The sequence below is a fragment of the Acanthopagrus latus genome, chromosome 1 (assembly GCF_904848185.1).
Source record: "Acanthopagrus latus isolate v.2019 chromosome 1, fAcaLat1.1, whole genome shotgun sequence".
Classification (NCBI taxonomy): Eukaryota; Metazoa; Chordata; class Actinopteri; order Spariformes; family Sparidae; genus Acanthopagrus; species Acanthopagrus latus.
This window is the reverse complement of record NC_051039.1, coordinates 1,065,308-1,092,021: the sequence shown is the minus strand read 5'-3', so window position 1 is coordinate 1,092,021 and position 26,714 is coordinate 1,065,308. Positions and strand designations below refer to the sequence as shown.

General features: G+C 45.7%; 1 protein-coding gene across 1 annotated transcript; it reads right to left on the bottom strand.

Annotated features, from left to right (window-relative positions):
* Positions 1–26,326, bottom strand: LOC119023411 (nidogen-1-like). The gene is made up of 20 exons (XM_037105328.1): positions 25,739–26,326; positions 17,273–17,575; positions 15,952–16,181; positions 15,201–15,844; positions 14,948–15,088; positions 14,547–14,798; positions 13,802–14,002; positions 13,476–13,709; positions 11,825–11,962; positions 11,611–11,739; positions 10,976–11,119; positions 9,597–9,719; positions 6,582–6,821; positions 6,322–6,494; positions 5,375–5,501; positions 4,909–5,080; positions 4,660–4,817; positions 4,429–4,552; positions 3,344–3,453; positions 1–2,225 (listed from the first exon to the last, which is right to left on the bottom strand). Exons 1-20 carry the CDS (start codon positions 25,943–25,945, stop codon positions 2,104–2,106), a joined length of 3,972 nt encoding a protein of 1,323 aa, XP_036961223.1. The 5' UTR covers positions 25,946–26,326; the 3' UTR covers positions 1–2,103.
* Positions 26,327–26,714: the final 388 nt, after the last annotated feature.

Sequence of the window (26,714 nt, the reverse complement as noted above, 5' to 3'; positions counted from 1 at the left end):
TTTCAGTTACCAAAAAAAAAAAAAAAACCTGAGCTGAGTTTGTCAAAGTGACACCGACCTGCTTTTCACCCACAATGCACCTGTGCTGCTGTCAGCTTTTACATCTGAGACGTGAGCAGCTGTGGTTCCGGTCCAGATGTTTCTCTGGACACATTCAGTCCTCGAGATAAAATAAACGTTAAAGTTGCTTCGGTCAGAGAACGATATAGTTTCCTGTTCGCTCTGAGACACCAGCTGGTTTCATCAGTCGAAACTTTCAGGACATCTGAAATTAAATCATTTGATCAAATTTGAACTTTTATTTATTTTGCTGGAAAGATTCATCGATCAGTGTCACGATGACGTGAATCGCTGATGGTCGATGAATCCGTTTGACAGATTTTGTGTCTTTGAGGACGTCGTCTTCGTCTTTGGTTGATTAATGGAGAAAATAGTTTTATTCACTTATTTTTTAATTTGCTGTTTTTCTTTTATATTTTCTCTCTGATTTGGTTTAAGTGAGAAGAAGTAAACACGTCCATGTTATTAAAGGACGACGACACAAAAAACACATCGTTCAGTTTGGTTCAAGTATCTTAAATGTGAATATTCAATATATAATATTCATCTTTATAGTTTCAACAAGCCACAAAATGTTTCTGATGGAAAGAAAAGTCGAAATTCTTTGTTGTCAGTTTGTTAAATGTGACATTTTCTTCTTTTTTAAAACCAAACAAATTGATTAATATAGAAAATAATTTTCAGCTGCGGCGTGAAAATGAAACGTCAATTTCACAGTTTTCATTAGATATTTGCTGATTTGCTTTTTCAAATATCACTATGATACAGAACATTTTCAAACAGAAACAACTTTTATAAACTGTTTTAGTGATTTGACTTTAATGTCGGCAGCTTCGGGCTTCCGTAGTTCAGGTTTGTTTTTTTTTTGTTTTGTGACCGACTGGAATCATCGCTGCACGTCTCCAATGTAAAAATGACGTTTACATGTTAAGTTCAGACAGGAGCTGCACATCATCATCATCATCATCATCATCATCATCATCATCATCATCATCATCATCATCATCATCATCATCTTCAGGTCTCAGGCACATTTAGAAAGAAATCAGAATGTCGTCTGCGTGTCGGGTCGTTATTTACAAGTTCATATAAAACAAAAACACACTGCGAGTCTTAAAACAACAACAGAATAAATCTTGTGAGTGTTTCACCTCAGACAGGACCGGTTCTCTGGCTCGTCACGGTTCTGTTAGTGGTCCAAAATACTGAGTGTATATATATAAAATCCTGTCAGTGTGGGGAGCAAAACATCAGAAGTTTTATTCTATCAATGAAAAACTTTGTTTGTTACACATCATTTTAACATTTTAATAAATCTGATTAATCGTTTTAGCTTCATTAATATCTCAAGTTTAAAAACATAAAATGTGTCTGACTGAATTTCTGCATCAATAAAAGTCAGAACTGAAGTTTACAGCCCGTTAAGAAGGATTTCTCCTCTGGTATTCAAATGTGAACTGATTTTAGTAAATTCGCATTTAATGAGCATCTTTCTCGTTAATGTCTTGAAGTTTCGACCTTTGAGGCATTTTGTAAAACGTCAAACGTTTTGGCGGCTCGAGTGTCTGAGAGAAGACTTCTCGAATCAAATCTGATTGTTTCTTCGCAGTTTTGTTTCAGAGCACATCGATAAGAAATCAATAAGGAACGACTACAGAGTTTCACTTTAAACACACAATAAAAACACAACAGGAAGTCGGTCGATCGATCAGGACCCTTTCAAAGTAATATCATTTGGTCAAAGAGTTTTTTGGTTCACCTGCCGTCTTTTTAGAAAAACCGTCTGTGTGGAATGAAAATCTCCAACCAGGAATCAGATTACAACCAGAAACTACATCTGAATTCAACAGGTGATGATGTCAGCGGTGACATCATGAACACAGCGAGGTCTGAGCGGCTCTTAGAGGCCAGAAACACGGCAAACTCTGAAACGATCGCATAAATGTTTGATTCAAGTAAGAAAAGTGGAAAACACCAAAATTCAGTTAAGTGTGTTTCGTCTGTTTGTGTCCCAGCAGCAGCAGCAGCGTCGCCCTGCAGAGCTCACAGGTTCCTCTCCACGCATCGGCCGCCGGCGCCGTCGTCAGGACAACGGCAGGTGAAGCCGCCGAGCCGCGGCAGACACAGGTGAGAACAGCCGCCGTTGTTGGCGCAGTAGTTATAGGCTGGCAGGAGACAGAAGGAGGCACTGTTAGCAACAAAACCGTGATCAATCACCAGACTCCCTTTACAAAACAGGCAATTTTAGGAGTTGTTGAACGAGGAGACTGTAAAAACAGAAAAGTGAACATGTTGCCAGGTGAAACTGAAAAAAGGTTTGAGTGGAAGTTTAATGAGCAGCTCGTCATCATCACTCAGAGCCCAGCAGGTGGACCCGGGACAGCTGTGCAGCTCAGGGCTGCGAGCCAGATGTGAGTCTCCGTATCCACAGCTGGCTCCCCCGAGGTCGCTGCACCACACAGTTCCCACGCTTATATCCGTCCACATGCAACACGTGTGGAATCCATTACTGCGGTCAGCGAGTACGTCGCTGCTAAACTGCTCTGGGTGCAGTTCTCCGTAAACACACATCTAAATCAGCCTGACGTTCACGTTCACAATGCTGCAATTATCTGAATCATGACCGAGGATATAAAGGAACAGTTCTGCAGCTTCACAGTGAAACAGAGTTGCAGCGTTCTGCTGAACAACTGAAGCAGCTGAGACCTGATTTAAAACTTAGCAGAATTATCTGTTAGCAGTGAACCTGTGGATGTTCAGATAACTCTCACTGGATCACTGTGGTACTGAAGAGAACTGAAAAACATGAAGTTTCTAAGGCAAGTTCTTTTTTTATATCGGTGAAAAAAGTCTGACAGCATTCATATATATTCATATACATCGTCAAATATATTTATGTTTTAAAATATTTACATCTTTCCATCAGTGAAAAATAGAGTTCAGGAGATTTTTTTCACGTTTGTCTACCAAAATTAATTTCTTTTCTCTTGTTTTCACAAAATCTATTCTTTTTATTTACTCCTCAAAAAAACACGAAAAATGTCTTAAGTTTTAACAGATTGAATTAAAAAAAATGCTGAAACTTAAATTGTTCTGACAAAAAGTCATAAACACGCTTGAGTTCAGACTTTTGTCCCATCAGGGCTTCCGTACATCTAACTGCTACTTCTTTACCTGTAGTCTGCAGCCAAGCAGGTGAACTAGATCAATATCAGCATCAGATATTTGGATAAATGACACGTGTTCACTTGTAAACAACCCTGATAAAGACTGATGATGTCACCTTGCTGACACTGCGTCGTCGTGGTGATGCCGTACAGCCGCGAGCGTCTCTGCGGCAGGAACTCGTCCGTCTCTCTCTCCGACTGTCGGTCCACAGCGACCACCGCCTCCCTGCAACACAGTGACCTGGACACTGAACACAACGCTGCCGAGGAGACGCGTCAGTCAAACAACCTGCTGCAGACACGATGGTGACTTCAGCTCCAACAGTCGGTCTGTTTGTTTCAGACACACTTGGAAATGACTCGGTTAGAGCTGATTAAAGTGAAACTGCACACAGTCGAGCTCCATCTAATAATTCAGAGTCTCACTCCGGTCGTTTGATTCCTATCAGATTAAATCACTTGATAGATTTGAATGAAGAACCCGACATTTATTTCACTGTGTAAATAAACGACAAAACTAAATTTGATTTAGGCAACAAAAGTTCTAAATCAGATTAAATTAATCTGTCAGGTTTAGGCAACAAAATTAGATTATGGCCACAACAGTACTCGATCAGATTTTAATGACAATGTTAAAAAAACAAAAACAAGGTCTGTAAGATTTAGGTGAGAAAAGGTCTAAATCTAATTCTAGCCTAAACTCAGTTGAGATTAAGTTTGTCATCAAACTTTTGTAGTTTTGAGGCCTAAAACTGACAGATTTAGTTTGTCTTCTGATGTTTTACTTTCGTGGTTTAATCCCACAAGACTTCTTTTTGTGCCTGAATCTAATTCAGCAGTTTTGACGCCTAAACTTGACAGATTAATTTTGTCTTCTAAAACTGACAGAACACAACAAAAGTACAAACTTAGATTTTGTAGTTTTCTCACCTAAAACTGACAGATTCATTTTATCATCTGATCCTAATTTAGAGCCTTTGTGGTTGTAATCTAACTCTGTAGTTTTGTCACGTGAATATGACCGACTGTATTCTGTCATCCTGATGTAATTCAGTAAAAACTACAAAAGTAGATTTTGATGACAAAAGTAATCTCAGTTAGATTCAGGTGACGACATTAATCTGTCAGGTTAGCGATCGATCGTCTGCTTGTTGTGAACGGTCACTAATCAATAATCAGCTGTGTGCTGACGAGCGTCTACCTCCTCCAGTCGGTGTAATAAAGGTTTCTTCCAAAAGAGACGAGAGCGAACGGATACTGGATCCCCTCAACGATCGTCCTCCTCAGCCTGCGGTGAGGATCCATACACTCCACCCTGCGAGTACCTGCAGACCCATCAATCAATCAATCAATCAATCAATCCATCCATCCACCTGGACTGAACAGTTCTGAACAGCTGATCAGGTTCTGCTTCCTGTCAGGTGCGTCTCACCTGCGTCAGCCCAGCACAGCTGCTGGTTGTCGGTGTCAAAGGTCAGCCCGTTGGGAAGTCCCAGGTCGTCTTTCACCAGGACGACCCGCTCCGTCCCGTCCATGTTGGCCATCTCGATCTTGGGCCCGTCTCGGTTCCAGTCCGCCCAGTACAGCCGCCTGCACCAACAGAACCAGTGAGTCCAAACCTCAGCCGCTGTGCAACGACCACTCTCAACAAGTCAGACCGATCTCATGTTGAATCACTCACCCGTACGCCGAGTTGGTGACGATGGGTCGAGGATTGATCAGGTCCGTGTCGAACAGAACTCGGCGCTGGCTGCCGTCCAGTTGGGAAACCTCCACGGTGTCACGCATGGAGTCGGTCCAGAACAGGAGACGAGCGACATGGTCGATGGCGATGCCTTCAGGACTCTGGAGGCCTGAGGATGGATGGAACAGACACACTTCGGTCAGGGGACAGAACCAGAACCAGAACCAGGACAAGGGACTGGTAAATTTTCTCCAGGGACAATTACAGATTATAAGGAAGAAAGAAGTCCAAGGAACAGACATCATTTTATCGGCTACCTGACAGAATAAACATGCTGAATATTGGCCCAGATACTCGACCAGAACCTCATCTGCTCGGTCCAAATCAAGTGTGGGGACATTTCCCAACAAAAGAACTGTTCCTGCTTCAGCCAGCATGAAACGTCTACTTCCTGTTTGCTGACCTGTAGTGATGACCGGGCTGATGTCTCCTCCACTCAGCCGGGCCCTGCTGATGGCCGGCCCGGTGATGTCGGTCCAGTAAACCATCTTCTCCACGCAGTCGTACGCCACAGCGATCACCACCCGGTCCTGAGAGACAGACGGGAGCAGACAGACGGTTTCATTCATCTGGAGACGCTCTCAAAGAGTCTTTTGTCTGAACGTCGGAGAGCCAGCAGCTCCAAGACGCCGACGCAGAACATTAACTGACGACTTTGGGTCGTAACAACAGAGAAGAAAAGAGTTCTGGTGCTGAAATCTGTTGCAGAACAATCAGAGGACTGTCTGAGTGTTTGGACTTCAGTCGTGACAGACACTGACACTGTGTAGCTCCGCTGTCTGCACATGAGGACCGAATGTTTAAAGTCTGGCTGGTCGACAAGAAGCTCGTTTGTGTTTGTAGTTTCACTTACAGGATCATTTTTGCTGCTCCTGACAGACATTAAGAATCAAAGATCTGAACTGAGGACCAGATGTCAGTCACAGCTGGACACGAATCGTCCAACACTCAGACGGACGTCAGTTCCATGTCAGAGGTCTGGGACATGTTTACCCTAGCTTAGCACAAAGACTGGGAGCGATGGGAAACTGCTAGCTTTGCTCAAGTAAGTCTGAGTATCAAGACCCGTTTCTGAGCTCATGAATCTGTATCAGACACACTTTAATCTTTAACTCTCCAGCAGCAACACTGAAGATCTCAGCTTCAGTTTGTGATGTCGGGGTTTGCAGCAGACGAGCTGTTTGGAGACATTCGATGTCTTTTTCTGAATGTTCATTTAAAGATGAACTGTTGTTCAGCATCAAACAACATCTGTTATTATGATAAAATGTTCTGACTGTGACGAGTCATCCGTCTGCATCCTGGTGATGTTTGTGGAGGTCAGTTGTGTTCGAGTGAACGTGGTCTTACGGGGATGTGTAGCAGAGGTTTGGCGTCCTCCTTCTTGATGTTGTATCCGTCCAGAGGGACGTGCTCGATCTTCCCGCTCTGAGCGAACAGCAGGTGTGTTCCCGGAGCCACGGGGTGGACGTCAGGCCGAGGCGTCGGACCGACCGGGGGAGGAGTCACCGTCTGGTCGATACCTGCAGGAGAGGAGAGATCATCCCTCAGGTGAGACAGACGTGGACAACATCCCTGACCGGACAGACAGTGTACAGGTAGAGACTCACACAGCGGGGTGTTCCCGGGCCCGGTCCGGGTGTTGGGGATCTCCTGGCCGCTGGCGTCCACACACCAGCACTGCCCGATGCTGGTGTGGCACTGCGTGGGCTCGTAGGATCCGTGTTCGTCACACTGAGGGACGTACTGACCGACGGCCGGCCGAGGACGGAAGAAAGACAAGAAACCAGAGTCGGAGGTGGAGGACTGGGCGCTCTCTCTGTGACGCTCACACGGCGTCTTCTCTCGCTCTGCAGACACAAAACAGCCGCCGGAGTGAGACGGCGTTAATCTCAAATGACTTCAGTTCAGATTCAAACACAGTGAAGACATGAATGACATATTGTAAGAATTTCTGATTCTTCAAATTACGTTCTGGAATATAAAAAAACATAGAAACAGTTTTAAACAACCTTAGTGGCTGTTCCAGTAAAGAGTTTTGAGTTTACAGGGGGGACTTGAATGCACCATTAAGTTCCTGTTGCTGCCCAGACACTCTGCTGTACCTCAGGACATACAGTCAACTTCAGAGTTTACGCATTGCACTTGAACGCACCATGAAGACCCCGTGTGTGGACTCATGGCACATTGAAAGATCAACTGTTTGATCGTTTATGAACTGATTTCAGATCATTCAACTGAAGGTTGATTTGGAATCCAACCACTGATCAATCTCACGTCCGCGTGTTAAAAGATGCGGCAGGAGTCTGAACATGATTAGCCTAGCTTAGCATACAGACCTCAGCACTGCGCTGCAGTTTCTTTAATCTGTCCAGAGTGAACCCTCTTCACTAACAGATCAATAAAGGATCTCTGATAAATAAATCAACCAACATGTCCGACACCATCAGAGTTTCTCTGGTACCAGTCTGCTGATCGTCTTCATCACAGGGAGAACAATCTGTACGCTGCAGGCTAACGCTAAGCTAGCTGCAGGCTAACGCTAAGCTAGCTGGGTAATGTTTGACATCTTGTTTTCGACAGGCTGGAGAGGTGAAGTAACTTCTGGGAGAAAAGTATCCAAACTAACTTTGGACTTTGAACACTGAGCGTTGTCATGATTTCAAATCAGTCATCAAACAAGCTACATGCTAATGTTAGCATACAGTTTACCATGCTCTCATGTGATTTCATCTCAAAGTTACAGCTGAACACTCAAGAATTCACTTATAATTTTTAAATCCACATTCAATGTTCTGATTGGTCGTTCCTCCAAACAGGAAGTGGATATTAATGAGCAAAAACAAAAGGCTGTTCTATTTCAGAATGAGACTCTGTGTCATACTTAAAACAACATTTGGCCAAATATGTGTTGTTTTTGTTTTATTTATTATATAGAAGTGATCAGAAACATAATTCAGACTTCATGTAAATCAGAGATTTTCCACAGCGCAGGTCGAGTCTGACTTAACGACTTCTGTACGTTCTCGCCGTCAGACAGATTTGAGTATTTTAGTACGTGGCAGCTGCAGAGAAACACGTGAGCTGTGGACAGAACCTCAGATTAAAGCCTCTCCATCTCTGCGGTCACATCCAGAGGCCACGCTGACATCTGGAAGAGCCTCCTCACATCACACTTCTTATCCTCAGGAGGATCAGCCAGACGAAGCACAGCGCAGCCATAACAGCCCGACAGACCACAGAGTGTCCTCGCGAGGCAGCGCCACGTCTGCCGCCAACAATCAGCCAACGATAAAAAACACAACGGAGGAGAAGACCCTGAGAGGGAGAGCGCCCGACATCAAACACAACCTGCCAGACAGAAGACACCGAGCTGCTCGCTGTGACAAGTCGTGACAGGGACACACAGATCATTACTTTCAGACGCCAGGCAGCTCGTAAAAACCACGAAAATATGACAAAACTCTGGTGCGGAGGAGTGAACTGTAATTATCTCCGAGCTCCCGACACCTGCAGCCACTGCAGGAGGCTGAAGCTGTGGGAGGACGGCAAACACACAACAACACACAACACACAACACACAACAACACACACAACATGCATCACACAACAACAAACCAGACACAGAACATAAAGTCAGTCAGAGGTCAGCGTGATAAATGTGACGCGGCAGATCAGATCAGGACTTCATGTTGTAACTTCAGTCAGACTCTCAGGAGGAGGGGAGACCGGCACCAATCAGAACCCAGACAGAACCATCAAACTGTCTGCTGCCAACAGACGGGCTGAACTCTCACACCTTTGATTTCACCTGCAGGTGAATGTTCAGTGTCGCTGCTCCTCGTGTGCTTCTCTTTTGTTTGTCTGTTTATTGTCGGATCACTGACGGCTGCTCGTTGTTGAATATTGTCTGAACATGTGAAAAAGACTCCAGGATGAAGTTAATATGTACATGTAAATAAAGTAAAGTCTTTAAAATCAGTGTAAAGTGACATCGAACCATATTTAACCTTGAAAGTCAAACAGTAATGTGGATTTGGAGAAACGTGACGTAAGTTAAACCTCAGGCTGCTGCAGTCGCGTCTTCCATCACTGACTTCAGACTTTTATTTCTCTGTCTGTTGACTCTCGTTGTAACTTGAAGCTCAGCTGTGAGTCCTCAGGTGTCTGTTTACATTCTGATCACTAACATCCTTCACTTCTAACCACAGAGTTTACACACAGCCTCCATTCGTCTCCAACACTAAAGCGCCTGAAACGTTTCCTTATCCGAGCTCTTTGTCTTCCAGGAGACAGAGACCACACGGCGTCCTCCACATGTTCCAGCACATTCCTGTGAGACGGTCCTCCAGCCCGGACACAGCACCAGCCCACATCATCAACACGTTCATGTCAAAGACCTCTACTGAAGTTAGCATGCTAACCAGCTAGCCCCAGAACTCCAAGGCTCCTGAGCTAGCAGAGTCAGCAACACGGGCGACTGAGCTAACGCAGCAACAGCAGCTACAGTTAGCAGCTGCAGCTAGCAGCAGTTAGCGGTTCCTCTGGTGATATCCTATTTGTTTGGAGCATGAAACCAACATATCGCTGCTTTAATTGAGCAGACAGTGTTTTTACGTTCCTACCTGTGGGATTGCACTGGAAGCCGTCGCCGTGGAAACCAGGATGGCACTGGCAGGCGTACGATCCCTGCGTGTTGGAGCACGAGGCGTCTCGGTGGCATCGGTCCTGCTGACACTCGTCTACGTCTGAGGAAGGAAAGAGACGAGGATGAACATGAGGGAGTGAATCCAGGAACACGTCCAGCGGTGCAGAACTGCTAATGGCAGAACCGCTAACAGCAGAACCGCTAACAGCCACCAGCTGCTGATGCTAATAACAGTCTTGTCTCCAAATTAAATCCCATTAAAAACACTTGAAAGTTTGAAGTATCAGCACAGAGCTAGTAGCGTCTCCTTATGTGTTGTTATGATGATATGAGACTTTATCTGGTGTTAGATATGTTACGTGATGATGTCATCAGTGTTGTCATTCTCTCAACGCTCCTGATGAGGATCCATCAGAACCGTGTCGCTGTGTTCACAGTGACTTTGTGTTCGGACTCAAAGTGTCGTGCAGCTTCATGTTGTCGTCTGGTCCGAGTGTTGATGAAGAGCTCGGAGGAGATTTAAAGATATACAGATACACATCATGTGTCAACATCGAGTGTTTTCATGCTCAGGACCCAACAGTTAAAGTTAAAGTGATAGTTGTGGTTGTATGAGGTGCTGTTCCTTCTCCAGACATACAGATCTGTCTCCGCTCTCCTTTCACACTACTTTCCCTCAAACATACAACGTCTGAACTCCAACACAGATCAGCTGTTTCTCTCTTTCAGTAGTTCTGCAGACGGAGTTCATCCTGACTTGGTTAAAGAGACTCGTTCTCCTGTTCTGATCCAGCTGAGCTGCGTGCACATTCAGTTCTGGCTCCAGAGCCCAGTAGTGCCGGTGCTGGTGGGGGTGGATGTATATATCAGAGATGAGCTGCACAGCTGTGAGGCAGGACTGTATGTTTCCTGTCCCCGAGGACTGAAGTCTTACAGTATGTTACACTGAGAGTCTGGAGGCTCCAACAGAACGCTGCTGCTGCTGCTGCTGCTGCGAGACTGTGTAAAGATTATATTCATAATGATAACTACTTATTACACTTCTGTCATCATTCTGTTCCTCCATATCAGGTCAGAGATCTGCTGGATTTACTCTGAAGTTGTATGTCGACTGTTTGTGTTCGATGCCCGACTGTTTTGGTTCCCTGTGAGGCCTGAAGGACTCTGGTCCAGTGTTTGTCTGAGGGAGGTTCACCGAGCCGTTTCATTCAAAGCATCAAGACAAATGTTGACTTTCTGTCGCTGCTGTGACCTTCAGCTGCCTGCGTTAACCATCGTTACGCATCTGAAGTCATAACAGCGAATATCAGCGTCACCTGGACACCAACACCTCGCTGATGAACCCTGCCGACTCACCCCGACACACCCGGCCGTCACCCGTGAAGCCCGGCAGGCAGGAGCAGACGAACGCCGAGCCGCCGGTGTAGCTGCAGAGAGCTCGCTCAGCAGCGTCACAGTCGTGACTTCCTCTCCGACAGTGATCCACAGGACGGTCCTCCTCTGCAGGACGAGACAGAGGACAGACAGATACACAACAACGTTTGTTAGAGAGAAGAATGAGAGGAAACAGTTTCTCTGAATCATTTATTCACTTTTCTGCTGCTTCATTTTCACCGTCAGTGTTTATTAAATCAGGACAATGAATAAAACATCCAGGTGTCATTTCTTATCTGAGCTGAGTTTGTCTTTTTGACTCTTCATGGCCACCGTACAGTTCAGTCCTGCTCCACACAGCGGATCAGCTCCAGTGTGTGTGTGTGTGTGTGTCATATAAATCACTTCTTCTCACTCGTTTCCAACGTCAGTCTGAGATGTTCGGTCTGTTTACAGCCGTATAAGAGCTTTATTGTTTATGTCTGCTGGCGGCTTCTCGAACATCTGTGCAACAAAGGACTCTAACACACACACACACACACACACACACACACACACACACACACACTCTCCGCCCACACACACAGCTGTCTACACACACACACAGTTAAGCGTACCGATGCAGGTCTTCCCATCGCTGGCGAACACGAAGCCGCTCACACACTCGCAGCGGAAGGTTCCGGGCTGGTTGCTGCAGACGGCGTTGGCTCCGCACACCTGAGGAGTCTCGCTGCACTCGTCAGCATCTGACACAACACACAACATGGAGACTCAGAGGTTCTGACCCAACAGTCACAGTCCGTCACTGACTTGGTGCGGAGGGCGTCTTACCGTGGCAGTAGCGTCCGTCTCCGGTGAAACCGCTGGAGCACTCGCAGGTGAACTGGAGGCCGTCACCTGGCTTGCACACGGCGTTGATGTCACAGCCGTGTCTGCCGGTGAAACATGGATTCTGTTCTGGCAGAGCGCCTGTCAGGAGACGAGGACAGGTCAACATCATCATCACGTCATCACGTCATCACGTCTGACACGTTAACACCTGAGAATCATCACAGGTGACTGATGGGGATTTTTATGATTCTGGTTTGACTTTAAATTCCTTCAAAAAAGTACATTTGTTCACAACACACGACAGAAATGTCTGTTTTTAGTCCACACGGTCTTTTTCTTGTGAAAACCTGGAGTCTGTATTACCCACAATGCAACCTGACAGCACAGCTCCAGTCAAAGACTGTGGCGTGGAGCTGAGGAAGGGCAAGTTCTTGCTTAACACCAGAAAACAAGTCGATGAGAAGTCAACAGGAAGTGAGGATCCTCGGTGGTGTTACAGTAAATGTGGTCTTGTGTTCAGATGACAGTAGAAACGTTTTAATTAACTAGTTTAATTAGTTTCTTTAAAGATTCTTTAAACATCTTGTTTCTGTCTGAAACCCAAAGACTCTGACAGCGGCAGTTCGTCACAGCTGAGAGGAACTTGCACATTTTTTAGCTTCTTAAAAGGTTTTATTGATCATCTGACGGAGAGTAAGATGACTCCCCAGCAGAGGAACCAATCAGTCGGTGTCCTCTGGTTCCCATCATGCAGCTGGTGTGTTGAGGTCTCCTCCAGACCTTCACCTCCTCACAGGAAACACGACCCAGATGTTCCACGTTCTGCCAGCAGACTCCAGCCGAGTGGTGTTTGCTTGTGTAACTCTGAAGCCCCGAGCCTCCTCTCGACCGCCCCCCACCTGCACTTTTACCTTTAACCCCTCCCCCCTCTTATTAAGCGATGCTCCTGGTGCCCCTCCCCCCGCCGCTTGCCTCCCTCCCCGCTGAGGACTGGAGGACGTTGGTATCTGGTTGGCCTCGGCCGCTGACCTTCACCCCCTGCCAACAGCCTCTCTGATTGCAGCTGAGGAAATACAGCCGGGCTCAGATTACTGTTTGTCTTCCTCTGATGTTCCACTGCAAACACCAGCGAGGCTCTAAACTGTCGGAGGCGTGTTTCAGTGCATTCCTCAGAGTAATAACACTCATCTTTGTCCTGCGACCGTCCCTGACAGACAACTGGGAGACACGACGCGAACGATCTGTTCCGTGTTATCAGCCGGCGCTCTCCTCACACCTCTGTCATTTCTAACATCTCCTACACCACAGACAGTTGTAATTATTGTTTTTTTACATATTCTGACACAGATCAGGACAACTGACAACACTCAGTCCTCTGGTGATGAGGACAGCTTTAAGAAGTCTTTCACTAGAAAATCAAGTCCATCCTGATTATTGTTGCCTAAAGTGACAAATCATGGTTCCTAAAATTAAAATTAAAGGTAATTTTGTGGTTTTGAAGCTTCTCCTTGTTGATTTAATTTGTTTTTTTTTTGTTGTTTTTGTCTTTCAGTCTGACATCTTCTGTTTAAAATAAAGATGTTGTGAGATTGTTTCTCCTTCCTGTTTCGGTATCGTGCCATGTTCAGGTGAACTGGATCTCAGGACTCACTGTGCACAGAGCCGATCCTGTTGCTCATGGCGTAGCGGATCAGGTGGTTCTCAGCGTCAAACATCACAAAGATCTGGTCCACGCTGAGCTGCTGGGTGGACAGCTCCGGCCTGATGGCCTCGTCGTGCTGGCAGCTCTTGAAGGTGATCGTCTGACGCCACTGGTAGCTTCTGGGCTGGACGGCGCCGTCGGGAGAGGTGATGGTGTAGTCGCGGTTGGAGGAGGAAGTGATCACTGGGGCAGAGGAGAGGAGAAGAATAAGCACTTCAACATCATCTATGAATCATTATTATAACACCTTTGTTTCGTTATCTAAGCGTCCTTACGGTCTCTGTCGTACTGGTAGATCTCCTTGTACGGGCTGATCTGGACCGAGGATCCCAGCAGCACGGCAGGCAGACGGCCCTCCAGCTCGGTGCTCACCACCAGGTGGTCGTGTTCGTCGATTCCTTTAAACTGCTGCTTGATGCTCAGACGCTCGTTACCGGGCTGGAAGATGACTTCAGCCTGCCGGGAAAACTCGCCGCCTGCAAGGAAACACATGACGAGCGATAAAGTGTCATCTGGCATCCAAGTCAACACAGAAACATCCATCTTATTCAAATGATTGTGACCGTCAGCGTTATATTTACATAGAGATATTTAACAGCTAACAGCCCTTTGTAGGTTAGCATTCAAATATTACACAAGATACAAAATGAGACACCACCAAGGTTTGGCCCACTGACCGTTAGCAAACAGTGATTGTCTAGTTAGATGCACAAACTGCAGTTTCTCAAATCTGTCCAGAGTGAACCCTCGTCACAGACAAATCAATAAAGGATCTCTGATGAAGATAAGAAACCAACATGTCTGACGCTGTCAGAGTTCACTCCGGTACCAGTCAGCTGACTGTCTTCATCACCCAGTTTTGTTCTTTTAAATCAGAAAAATACTCAGAGAATTGATATCAATACTTGAAACTGGAAGCCCATTCAGTTCAACTATTTGATTCAGATCTGAAGTCTTGACAACAACAACACATTAACCAGACAACACTTCACAGCTCTCAGCTCCAACACGTCTCCTCACCGATGAGACTGAAGCCGTTCTGGTAGCCCGGCTGCTCCAGAGCGAAGGCCCAGCCGATGACTCCTCCCAGGGAGGACAGCGGCTGCAGGGACGGGCCGAGGCTGTCCGGGATGTTGCTGATGGCTACGTAAGCTCGTCCGTCGTTGGCCACCACGTATGAGTGCAGGTCGTGGTTACTGAGCTCCACAGGTGAAGGCGAGTTGCCGACAAACACTCGGCCGTTCACCTTTCCATTCATTCTCTGTGGTTTTCCTTTAAAATGATAATCAGAGGAAGAGTTTTGATGACGACAACGAGGAATAATTAACTGTAGTTAAGTGTCTGTTCCTCTTTTTAGTCACTTCATGAAAATGTAATCCCTTTAGCCTGAGCAGTTTAAGTAACGCTGAAGATTTTCTCACCTTCTGCAACACAGTCTTTCCCATTACCGTAGAAACCAGGCTTGCAGTGGCAGCAGTATCCGTTGCTGTAATCGCGGCAGTCAGCGAAAGCTGAACATTTGTGCCTGTTCTGTTCACACCGCTCCAGACTGTACCCGAATACTGTGGGAAGAAATCAGAGAACAAACCAATCAGCTTGAGTACAAGGAAGATAAAACCCAAGAGCATGACAAGATAACCCGAAAAACATTTAAACACAAAAGTTTTGATTCACCATTCACGTTGAGACCTTCGTCTTCATCCACCACGATGATCTGGGGTTGGTGGGGCCGGGAATACGGTGGCACCGGTTGGACTGGGTCAGGGTTGGTGTACCGAGGTTGGACTGGATCGGGGAACCTCGGCTCAACTGGTGAGTATCTGGGCTCAGTGGTTTCAGGAATGGTGCGTATTGGTTCCAAAGTTTCAGCGACTGGGTATCTAGGCTCGGTTTGGTCAGGGTATCTGGGCTCAGATGGTTCCGGGTACCTCGGTTGAGCTCTCTCAGGGTTTGTGTACGATGCTGTCACGATCTCCGATTCAGGGTATTCTGGGCCAGACTGACCTGGTTCCTGATACTCTGTTTTTTTTGTCGTTGGTACAGCATACCCTGGAGTGATGGTCTCAGATTCTGGGTAACTGGGCAGGTACTCAGAGGGAGAATCCGTTGGGAACTCTTCCTTTTGTTCTGGAACCACTCGAGGTTCCTTTGTTGAGAAGTTCACCTCATCGGGCTGTCTTGGCAACACGGTCACAGGAGGTTCGGTGGCGTCGCCCTCGTCGGGAAGGTCAGAGTTCACTCCTGGAGTGATGGCGATGAAGAATGGTGCAGAACCGATCTCGTACACCCAAACTCCTCCCTGTCCTGAGGTCGTCTTTCTAGTTGGACATAAGAAGGAAAGATATGATTAAAACTGCACTGAATTTAGATGACGAGTCCTTTTGAGCACAAAACAAATGTCCAGTCAGTGACATCAGATTCATACTCAGTCAAGTCCCTGATGGAAGTCTCTTCATCTGTGGTGACGCGGAAGTATGTCCCCGGCTGGTTGCTCCAAAACCAGCTCTGCACGAGGCCTTCGTTGAAGCCCGTCTCCAGGAGCTTCGTCTCGCGGCCAACTGATGTGGAGTGAAACTGCAGGCCGTCTCTCGGGTACAAGAGGATGGCGTAGGAGGACGACTCCATGGAGGCCACGACCAGCTGGAAAGTGTTTCTCTGAAAGTTCAAAGATGCAGTTCTCAGTTTAAGTCCACCGAGCCACATTTCATACTCTGATACAGAGATACTGTAGAGTATCAAAGTATAGAGAGTTCAGACCAATAATCACGGTAATGGATTCATGATGTCAGTGTGTGCTGTGATGTGCAGGAGTACGAGGGTCCGTAAAGCAGCGACTGTGTTCTCAGGACCAGTGAGACGAAGCGTTTGTGTGCTGTCTTGTCTTTACGATAACCATACGTTGATGGACGCTGATCCTTTGTGTTTCTTATTTGACCGCATCAGAGTGAGGAGGATGCGGGTGATGACCTCATCCATAGGAGACGATTACAGCGAATATTATCACTTAGGACGGGAGAAAGAGTCACGGTGACGAGAGACTCTCTGAGAAGGAGGAGCGCTCTGAAGAAACTTCAGCAGGAACGTCTCGCTGAGTTTCTGATCTCTGGAGGAAGCTGCTCGTGCTCTGTAGGGAGGCTGATATATTAGCTGCTGTAGAGACCAGTGACTTCTGTGTGACACACATGTGCAGAATTAAAAGCTGCTCCAGAAAAAGCACGATGTAAATAATCTTGCATGAACTGTGTGATTTACTTTTGTGACACTAACTCGGCTCAACCTGTTTCCTATCAGTCTGATCTCTCTGCGTTCAGCTGACAGGACGATCAGGGAGGTGCTAACTTTACATGTAAGGAGGCGATTAACATTCACAAAAATGGAGACATTTAAATCTAAAGGTGGTGCTAAAATAGATAAATTAATACAGAAGCAAATGAAAACAAAATAATTATTCATTTCACATCATTTTTCATTCTGCCCATCCATTTTTAAGGTGTTGGACAAAAGTAAAAGTTCTAAAAGGTTAATCTCCACTTTCAGACCGACAGCAGTAACTCTTCGTCTTCGCCTGTTTGTTTCTTCGTCTCCGTGCTGACTCTGCTCGTCTGAGACAATTCTGGCTTCTAGCAGTGATAATTACAGCAGGACGCTCTGACATTAAACTGCAGCTTGTGGTCTCACTTTGAGAACCAAACGTCTCCGGAATAAAAATAATCTCTTTGCATTGTGGAGCAGCGTGCCTCCCTCACCTTGGCGTCCAGTCCGTCTCCTCGTCCGGAGGTCCCCGCGGCTGCCATGTTCTCCCAGGTGACGATGAGGGCGCTGGTGGGCTCCACTCCGTCGTCTCTGGGGAAAGCTCGCCTGATGTGTTCGGCGGCTTGACTCAGCACCTCAAGGCCGTCGTCCTGCCTGAAGTAGACCCTCCCCTGTCCGTCACTGTCGTCCAGGTCTCCGAGCAGGGCTGCGATCATTTTGAAATCTGCGGGCATCTTCCCCAGGTACTCCACCTCAGCTGGAGGCTCGGCGAAAGACACAAATCCATTCGTGTTAATCTGGAACAGAAGACGTACAGTTTACTTGCTGATGAGAAGTTTACAGATTCAAAACAGTGTGATCCTGTGGAAAGTCCAGTCACGCCAGTTAAAAAGAAACATCCACCACCTAATTCTTATTTATCCATGTCAGAATACGACGTCTGAGAAAACCTGGGATCTAATAATGATGATGATGCTACATCACACAACTGCTGCTGAAGAATGCTAAAGAGAAGCGTTTGGACTCAGCTCTAGTTAAATCTCCAGTGGACGTTCAGATTCTGGACTGTCTGTTGTCCACAGTTACTTCATATTCGCTCAGAAGAAAAAAGGATCTTTGTAACGTCATTAACTGAATCCTGCATCACGCTGAGCGGCTGCACACTGAACTGTGACCATGAGGAACAAAAACTCAGCAGCTTCAGTTTGTGTTTCAGCTCTCATGTTGTATGATCTGCTAAACATCCAAGAAAAATATGTAAACAATCTCATTATTCTAACGAGATATTTCTACTGCAGTCAATTGTTTAGTCTCTTAAAGTCACATGTTATCACTTCTCCACGAACCCAAGGTGACACCCGCCATCTCTTGTTTTGTCTGAACTGAAAGGCAGCAAATGCTCCTGCTGGAGAGGAAGAAGCAACTGTGTGACTGAAACCATGAACCAGTATTTCAAAAGCTGCAGGCGAGTTAAAAGAGAAACAAGCTGAACAAATGTTGACAGACTGATGGTGTCACCTGTCACAGTACAGAGGTTCTGAGCGGTTCTGAGCGGTTCTGAGCGGTTCTGAGTGGTTCTGAGTGTCGATGTGCCTCTCATGAACACAAAGGAGCCGATGATAATGTGACTGTGGTCTCATTAATGTGAAAGGCTGCAGACACAGAGGCCTGTTGTTCACATTCAGCCGACACCCACAAGCTTCTGCCTCTACAGACACACAACACAAACACACACAGTAAAACACACTGACTCAGTTCAGTCTGACTCTGACCGTCCTGTAGGTCGACGATCGGCTACTGTAACCGTCCACTGAGGAGTCAGACGTCTTCTGGTCTGAAATGAAAGTTTTTATGACGAGCTGTTGTGTCAGACCGACTGGTCTCATGTCAAAGATTAACAAGAAGTTATTTTGTAGGATGTTTGTTTGGTTGGTCAGTCTGATAGTTGGTCGGGTGACAGGTTAGTCGGTCAGTTGGTTGATTAATCGGTTGGTTGGCTGGTTGAGTAGATAGTTGGGTTTGCTGCAGGATTGGTTGGTCACAGCGTTGTTGTTGTTTGGTGTGTTGGTTGGTTCGTTAATGTCTCTGTTAATGATAAATGGATCCTAATGGAACTAATTCAGGGGTGATATCTAATGATGAGTACGATCTGATTTGAATCTGCTGATTATAGTTCAGCGATGCTTCAGCTCTCGTCCTGCAGCAGGTGATCTTCACCTTCATCCACACATGAAGCTGTCGGCTGCAGCTGCTGAAGGTGGAGGACAGAAAGTTCTCCTCCACCCGGTGAGCCGGCGCCGACGCTCGGCCTCGTGAGCAGCTCCAGACATAAACTGTGTGTCTCACCGTCGTCCATCTTATCTCACCGTGTACACTCAAGCAGCCGGAGAGAAAACAGCTGTTCTGTACAGAGATATGGGACAACTTATACGGATAAAAACCTCCTTGTGGTGTCTTTAACAGGTGAGAACATCAAGAAACTGGTGAGATGTGTTTCACACAAAGGCCTTCAGTCCACTCAGAGCGTCCGTCACCACATTTTAAGATCCTGTCCACAGAGGAGATGAAACCAGAGCCGAGGGAGGAGAAGCCGTCCTGCTCCACTGCCTCTGTAAAGCCGGCGGATTGAGCAGAGACGTCTCTTCAGGGAGAGACTTCCTCCTGAGAAACGCTTGAATGACAGCAGCATGTGGGCGGGAGGACGAGTCTCAGCGGCCTCAGCAGGTATCTGACTTCAGAGGAGACGCCTGCTGAGCTGAAGACACTTGAGCTTCTTCACAGAGCAGACAGGAAACCTATTGTCTGAGCAGAGCGGCCCGACAGCTAACGACGCTCACAAAGACCTCCGGTGAGGCCGAGCGGAACAGACCCAGGAACAGATCCTGGAACAGATCCAGGAACAGATCCAGGAACAGATCCTGGAACAGATCCTGGAACAGATCCTGGAACAGATCCTGGTCTGTTCTGTACAAACCTTTCCCAGTTCGTTTTCTCAAAACACTTCATATAAAATGTTCCACTGAATTCAGGTAACTGATGAGACTTTATCATGATTGGGTTTCATTTGCTCATGCAGCCAAGGAGAAAAGCTATTTTCTGGTATCCCTGCTCACTTTATCCAATCAGGACAAAGAGCTCCATAAAGAGGCGGTCCTGTCTGCTCAGACATCAGACAGACACCGCGAACGCCAACAAAGTCCAGCGTGACGGTTCAACCCCTAGTTTCCATGTGTGGCGGCGATACAGTCGCTGTTTACATCAGTCAGCACAGAGCAGATCGACAGGAAGTCAGACGGCAGAACAGAACAGAATACACCTGGTCAGTTTTCAAAATAAAATGTTGGGTGCAGACTCAGGATCGACGGCACAAACAAATACAATGTGAGCAAGTCAATCAGGCGGACGTGACACTGACAGCTGATCAGCCATGTGACTGAATCTGAATGTTGGAGTTTTTTCCTGCAAATCAGTTTCCCTCAAACATTTTACTCATAAACTCTGATCCACAAAATACAAAAAACCATCTCAAGCGAGTGCACAAACTCATTCAAACTAGAGGAAAAATATTCTTCTAAATGTTTTATGGCAACAAGACTAATGACCAAACAGGCCAAGTGATGAAAAACACCTGAAGAAAAGAGAGAACGAGCTGTTAGCAAGGCGACGTAGCTCATCTGTGACATCATCACCGCAGACAAACTCAACTTCTCTGTTCAAACTGAAACCAAACGTTTCTTTCTGCTCACTGTCAGAGTTTGCAGATGCACATCAGTGACGTCTCAACACATCTCTGTGTTTTACTCTCAAACACAGACTCATCTTCTAAACGTGTGAAAACTTCAGTCCAAACTAATAAAAACAGGAAATATTCAGTTCAGTATTCAGTATATCAGTTTGGTGTAATTTGTGCTTCACAGTTCTGTTCGGACGTCTTGGCTGCATTCCTGCGATTCTCTGAGCAGTTAGTGACCTGCTGTTCCTACATGTACTGTAATAATACATGTACTGTCTGAGCGAACACTGACATCACACATGTCCGACCCCTGAGATCATCATTACCAGTGTGAGAACAGCGGAGGGAGGAAACGTGCTGACATCTGGTTTTTTGGACGACAGACGTATTGCATCTATACGTTCCAGATGTGCCGACTGTGCGAGGACGCTCCGCTTCCTGTCGAGGGCTGAACGTACGACTGGAAAACCTCCACAGCTCCGGCAGCTGGAGCCGAGCCAGAAGATTTTAATTCTACTACATGGAAGAGTTGTTCTCAAAGCTGATGTCACTCTGGATATCAGAAAGCCTGAAGGTGCAGTGGCGGTAATTACTGGGGAACCACAGACCAACAGGGTGTCACTGTTTCTGTGGGGGTGGGCGGGTCGTTAACGGAGGGGGGCGGCTGCTTCATGGACCGCAGAGTCAAAGTGAACAATTAGAGCTTCATGCTGTGGGAAAATCCAGCTGAGAGACGAACGATGACAGCTGGGAGTCGAAAAACTTCAGTTCTTTAAGAGTGCTTGTTGTTTGGACCCGCTCCATTCAAACGCACAGAACTTTAAATTCTGTTGGAGGTCCAAAAGCTAATAAAACAAAAACCCAAACTCCTCTGGCTTTTCATTGATTATGAATGTCAGAAACCTCCAAATCAACAAATTTACTTTCAATTTTAGGTTCAAATTCTGGTTGACTTGAACATTTTGTTCAGATCATTGAGTTTATGTCCTGACAAACTCTTCTTTACAGAGATATTTTACAACCAGTTCGACCTGATCCTGGTGTCTCTGAGTTCAGATAATATTCACCAGAAATAAAACAACCACCAGCAACAAAAGAGAGAAATTCATCAGTTCCTCATATCTGTCCAGAGTGAAACCTCTTCAGAAACGCATCAATAAAGGATCTCTGATAAAGAAAATAAACCAACATGTCCGACGCTGTCAGTATGGCATTAATAAAGCTGCACACTGTGGTGTTTATAAATCAATCAGGAGGTTCATCTGTTGGGGACTATTTTCAGCGTCGGGCGAACTGTTTCTTTAACTTTAGCTTCTTTTCTTTGGAAAATTCAACTCGTCACAAGTTTAAGTTTCACTGAGGAAACTGATGCTAGTTTGCTGAGATGAGTGTTGGCTGGAGGGATTCAACCAAAGACTGAAACCATATCACAGCTCGTGGGGTAAAACCAACAAGACAACAAGCTTCATGTGTTTCCTGTCCTGTGGGTGAACTCAGGGTGAACGATGTTAACGGCTTCATCCTCCAACAACAAACTACATTACATGTCTCCTCAGAGTTAATGAAACAAGTCTGGAGACCTTCACGATGTCCCATCCACTTCCTGTACTGACACGGAGTGATCTGTGTGGTCTGAGGCTTGTTTTAACAGGAGGAAGGAAAACAAATGGTGAAGTGGCCGAACAGAGAAAAGAAAACAGTCTCGTTTCAGTCCGTTGACGAAGGCCAGCAGCTTGTGCAAAATCTGAGCGAATGCGTCAAAAAGTCGATAAGAGACAAGATTCTGATGTATCATCACTTCTGAAAGCTTTGATTCTTGTATCTTTAAACCTGGGCTCATAGATACAAAATGTTTTGGAAATATTCCAGTCGATCACGTCAGCTGGCTGCTGGGAAACGGATTCCTCATGGGCGACTGCCTCGACTCGTCAAAGCTGCGTCCACGTCAGGTGCAGTTTTTCAGTGACATCACAGCAGAGTTCCCTACAGAGGTCGACACTCCCGTCACAGGTGTTCATCAGCTCCAACACCTCAGTCGTCACGCTTAAAACAAAGGAAAACGGTCTGGATATCAAACAAACCTGAAGCTGATCTACAGCTGAGCCTTTCTTACTCTCGGGTGTGAAAGAACGAGGCTTCAACTCTGACTCTGGATCTAAGTTTTCCCTTCATAAAACCATCCTCACCAACCGGATCAGTACCGCACATGTGCAACTCTCAGAGATGAGGAAGAAGCGAGATGTTTTATGTTTACGCCCTCGTCTGTGGGTCTGTTGGTTTCTCTGCTCAGAACTGTCATCATTAACTTTTGGTGCTGATCCAGGAATTTAACATCGTGAGAGAACATTTTCCCACATCTTCCAAAAATAACTCATGGATTTAAACCATCTCAGGTGTATTTAGGAGGCTGAGTACACAAAACAAATTGAGACCTAGCAGATTCAAATGTGATGTTGGATAAGGTTTGATTGAATTAAGGGGAACAGTTGACAGTGAACCTTGAGGTTTTTTTTGGGGGGGGCCCTCAGACCCTGAGGCCCCCCGAGACTGTCACTCAGTTTGGTACAGCAGCTTCGCTCTGAGTCCAGATCTTCTTCATTAAACACTCATATCAATAAAACAAGCCGAGTTAAAAAATGAGAAACGAGTGCTGGAAACAGGAACAGATGTGTTTCAGTGTAGACGCTCAAATCTGGATTAGCTGTCACATGACCTGAGGAATGTGTGTGTGTGCGTGTGCGTGTGTGTGTGTGTGTGTGTGTGTGCGTGTGCGTGTGTGTGTGGCGGCTTGATGAAAGGCTTATCTGTGCTGGCTTTTAATTGACTCACATTCCAACCTCTGTTCACCGACAGCCCAACACCTCCGCCCCCCTGAACAAACACCAGACCTCCACCTGTCTGTTGGCCAGAGTAACTGAGTACATTTACTCACGTACTGTAGCTCAGAACACATTTCAGGTACTTACACTCTCTACTTGAGTATTTTCTCTTCATGTGACTTTATACTTTCACCTCCAGCTTAAGTTACTTCACTCATTAAGATTTTTCATGCAAAATGAAGAGTGAAGAGTTTATTAAAAAAAAACAACATGAGTGCAGCTGAAACAAGAACATTAATTAACTTTGATCATTGTTTAAGTCTTTTCTTCTGGTTCAAGCTTCACAGCTGGTTTCAGATCTGCTGCTTTTCCACTGAATGATCATAAAGTGTTCGTAACCATGTTGAGGTTGCAAAAACATCTTTTTATCATCTTAGGAATATTGCAAAAAATGAGATTTCCCTTGTGACTGTTGCAGCCTGAAATGCCATATTTTTAGTTTTCCCATTTTGTATTTGGCAAAAAACAGCCCGCGATGTGAACAGTTTCCTCCACTTTCATGCAAACCATCAGGGAATCGTTTTGCTCGGTCTTTAGCAGTGAGTTTTGTAGGTAAATATGAGATGTTTGCTACTTTAAATCCAGAAACAAGGAGGTGAGCTTGCTGGAGTCGATGCATGACGAGAGCAAACACAACTGATACTACCATGGAAGACAGCAGGACTTCAGTGATTGGTCAAATTTTTGTGGGAAAGTTTCGGTAATTGAACAAAATTACAGGGTCTGCAAAGAATTCACAGTGATTGGTTGGATTTGTGCGATTACAACATTGTGAAATCCTGGAGGGACGGATTGATGAAGGTGGTTTAGATTTCTGTAACAATCTTTTTTTAATGCTCACCCTCAAAAAATGGTGTATTTATTTGTATCCTGTTCTTCTATATAAATAAAGTTATTATATTCAAACAGTCGCTGTGAAGGTGTCACTCTGGGCTTGTTGTCATCACATTTCTCTCCTCAATAGATTCATGCAGACAATAATCAGATGAAATGAGCTCCATCCACAGTAAAAAGATGCTTTTACATGAACAACTGAACCACAATCGTCTCCATCAGAACAGCAGTCGCAGACTTTACTCACTAACTTTTACTCGAGTAACATTTCCACTGTGTGTTAGTAACTTTTCCTTCAGTAAACAGTCTGAACACTTCCTCCTGTTGCTGTTCACACACCAACACTTCAACGTGTCGCCACACAACCACAAACCAAACACTCGGAGTCGGAGAGCAGCAGGACTGATGTGGATCTAAACCACAGCAGCCGACAGACTGACCACTATTATTTAGCAAACACTTAGAAAATGTGTGGAGGTGATTAACAGCCAATAGAAAACCTTATCAGGTGTCAACAAACAAACAAACAAACAAACAGACAGAGAGGGAGAGCAGATAGCACTGACGAGACGATCAGCTTATCAAACTCACTGATCAGGCTGAAAAATCTGCATTTTAAAGAAGTTCAAGTGGCAGTTAGAGACAGAAGTTTATCACAGCACGAGTCAAAGACAGAAATATGATAAGATTTGAAGTGTCTGCAGGAGAATGAGCAGGTGAGTGACAGTGATCACCATATCAAGAGCACTTAACAGATCAATAATCAATAATTACATAGACTCACACAACACAAACACAAAGCTCCAAAAATGTCTTCAGCTTCCCTGTAAACCAGCTTCTTAATGTAACTCTTTAATGCCAAACTGCCTTTAAAAACTATTCGATTTAAGGGATGAGCATGAGAAGGTTAATTATGTCAGTATTACAGCAGAGTGTGGACTGTAGGAACATTTAGTATTTTAATTTGGATAAGTTACTGAACAGAGAGGAGTCACCACAGCAGTAACATGAGGTGATTAAGATGATTTCTGAGGTTTTTGAGATGAACATTAAATTGTCAAACTGTTATAATTACTTCTGTTTCTTGCTGAGACGAATAAACAGATATTCTGTTTTAAATATTCATGTTTTTGTTGTCTGGCTGATTTTAACATTTAATAGTGTGAATGATTAATAAATACTGGTGATGTAGCTGCAGACACGCAGACATCAGGACATCATGCAGAATCTCATTTGAATTTCACTCATTTTAAGCCTCATTAGATTTCAGTTTCAGCGCTGACTTATTTTTGTCACATTTAATTTTAGTTGTAAACTCGTTGAAACTCTGAACAAACTGTCGTTTTCTGTCGTTTAAACTGTGACTGGAGTTAAAGTTGGTGAATTAATGAGTGGGGTTTGGTTCAGAGAGCAGTGCTGCTGATTTAAACGTGATTCCTGAGCAGATCTCGGACTCTGATGAATGAACATCGGGGTTAAATGTGGAAACTTCCTCAGCTGGAGGTTCAACTCACGTAAACTTTGTCGAAGGAGTCGCTGAAGAACAGCACGGAGCGGTTCAGAGGCAGCCCGGCGGAGGAGTCCGAGCCGGGCTGCAGCTGCTGGTCCCCGGCTTCTTCTCCGAACTCGAACAGCTCCTCCACCACCAGAGCTCGGGTCCAAACACTCAGGCTCAGCAAGTACGACCAGACCCACAACCAGCTCCGGGACCCGGGACTCATCTTCTCTCTTTACAGCTCTACAGACGCGCTCAGACCAGCGGTGCTCCCCCGTGAAGTAAGCCGGGCAGGAGGTGAGGCAGCGGGCGACGCGAGTAGCGGACTGAGCGGCGAACAGATGCGGACTGAGGGAGGCGGAGAGGCGGGAGGGAGGAGCGACCGCCCGGGGGAACAGCGGGGGAACAGCCGGGGGGGTGTTTAAGTAACCACCACAGGACTTCCGGTCAACTTCTCTTCAGAACAAAAGTCTTAACGACGAAGAAAAAGATCGCATTAATCTCCAGAGTGAGTTAAATATGAGTTTAAACAGAAGCTACGAGTGGCGACACGAACACACAGTGAACTTTATATTGCAATCTGTAGTCCTAACAGCCGGAAATCCCTTAGCATTTTCGCGCGGGAACCGGAAGTGCGTAAATGCAACAAAACTCAGACTTTGAGACCCGCATCTCAAAGTCTGCTGCGTTTTCAGTTAAATGTGTGAAATAAGGCATGTGGTTACAGGCTGAACATATTAAAGATATGAACTCCATCATTTAAATGTCCCACGGTTTGATTATAAAGCTCTTCTGTGTGTTCTTCTGAGGCGGTTGGTTTTGCAGGCACAAAATGGCAGCCTGATCACAATTAAAATATGTTCCTGAAAACATTTAAGGTGAGAAACTGAGAAGCAGCTACAGAAATTAGCTCTAAAACCTGGAAATCAGTTAGCATGTTAGCACATCCGGATCCCTTGTCACAAAGTCTGTACGCGTGATGACTGCATTTGTTT

Coding starts and splice junctions, on each gene's coding strand:
- LOC119023411 (XM_037105328.1), bottom strand. CDS start 25,945: ATGAGTCCCGGGTCCCGGAGCTGGTTGTGGGTCTGGTCGTACTTGCTG. Junction 15,845..15,951: donor TCCATCAGGGACTTGACTGA/GTATGAATCTGA, acceptor ATGTCCAACTAG/AAAGACGACCTCAGGACAGG. Junction 6,822..9,596: donor CTTCCAGTGCAATCCCACAG/GTAGGAACGTAA, acceptor TTGTGTCTGCAG/AGCGAGAGAAGACGCCGTGT.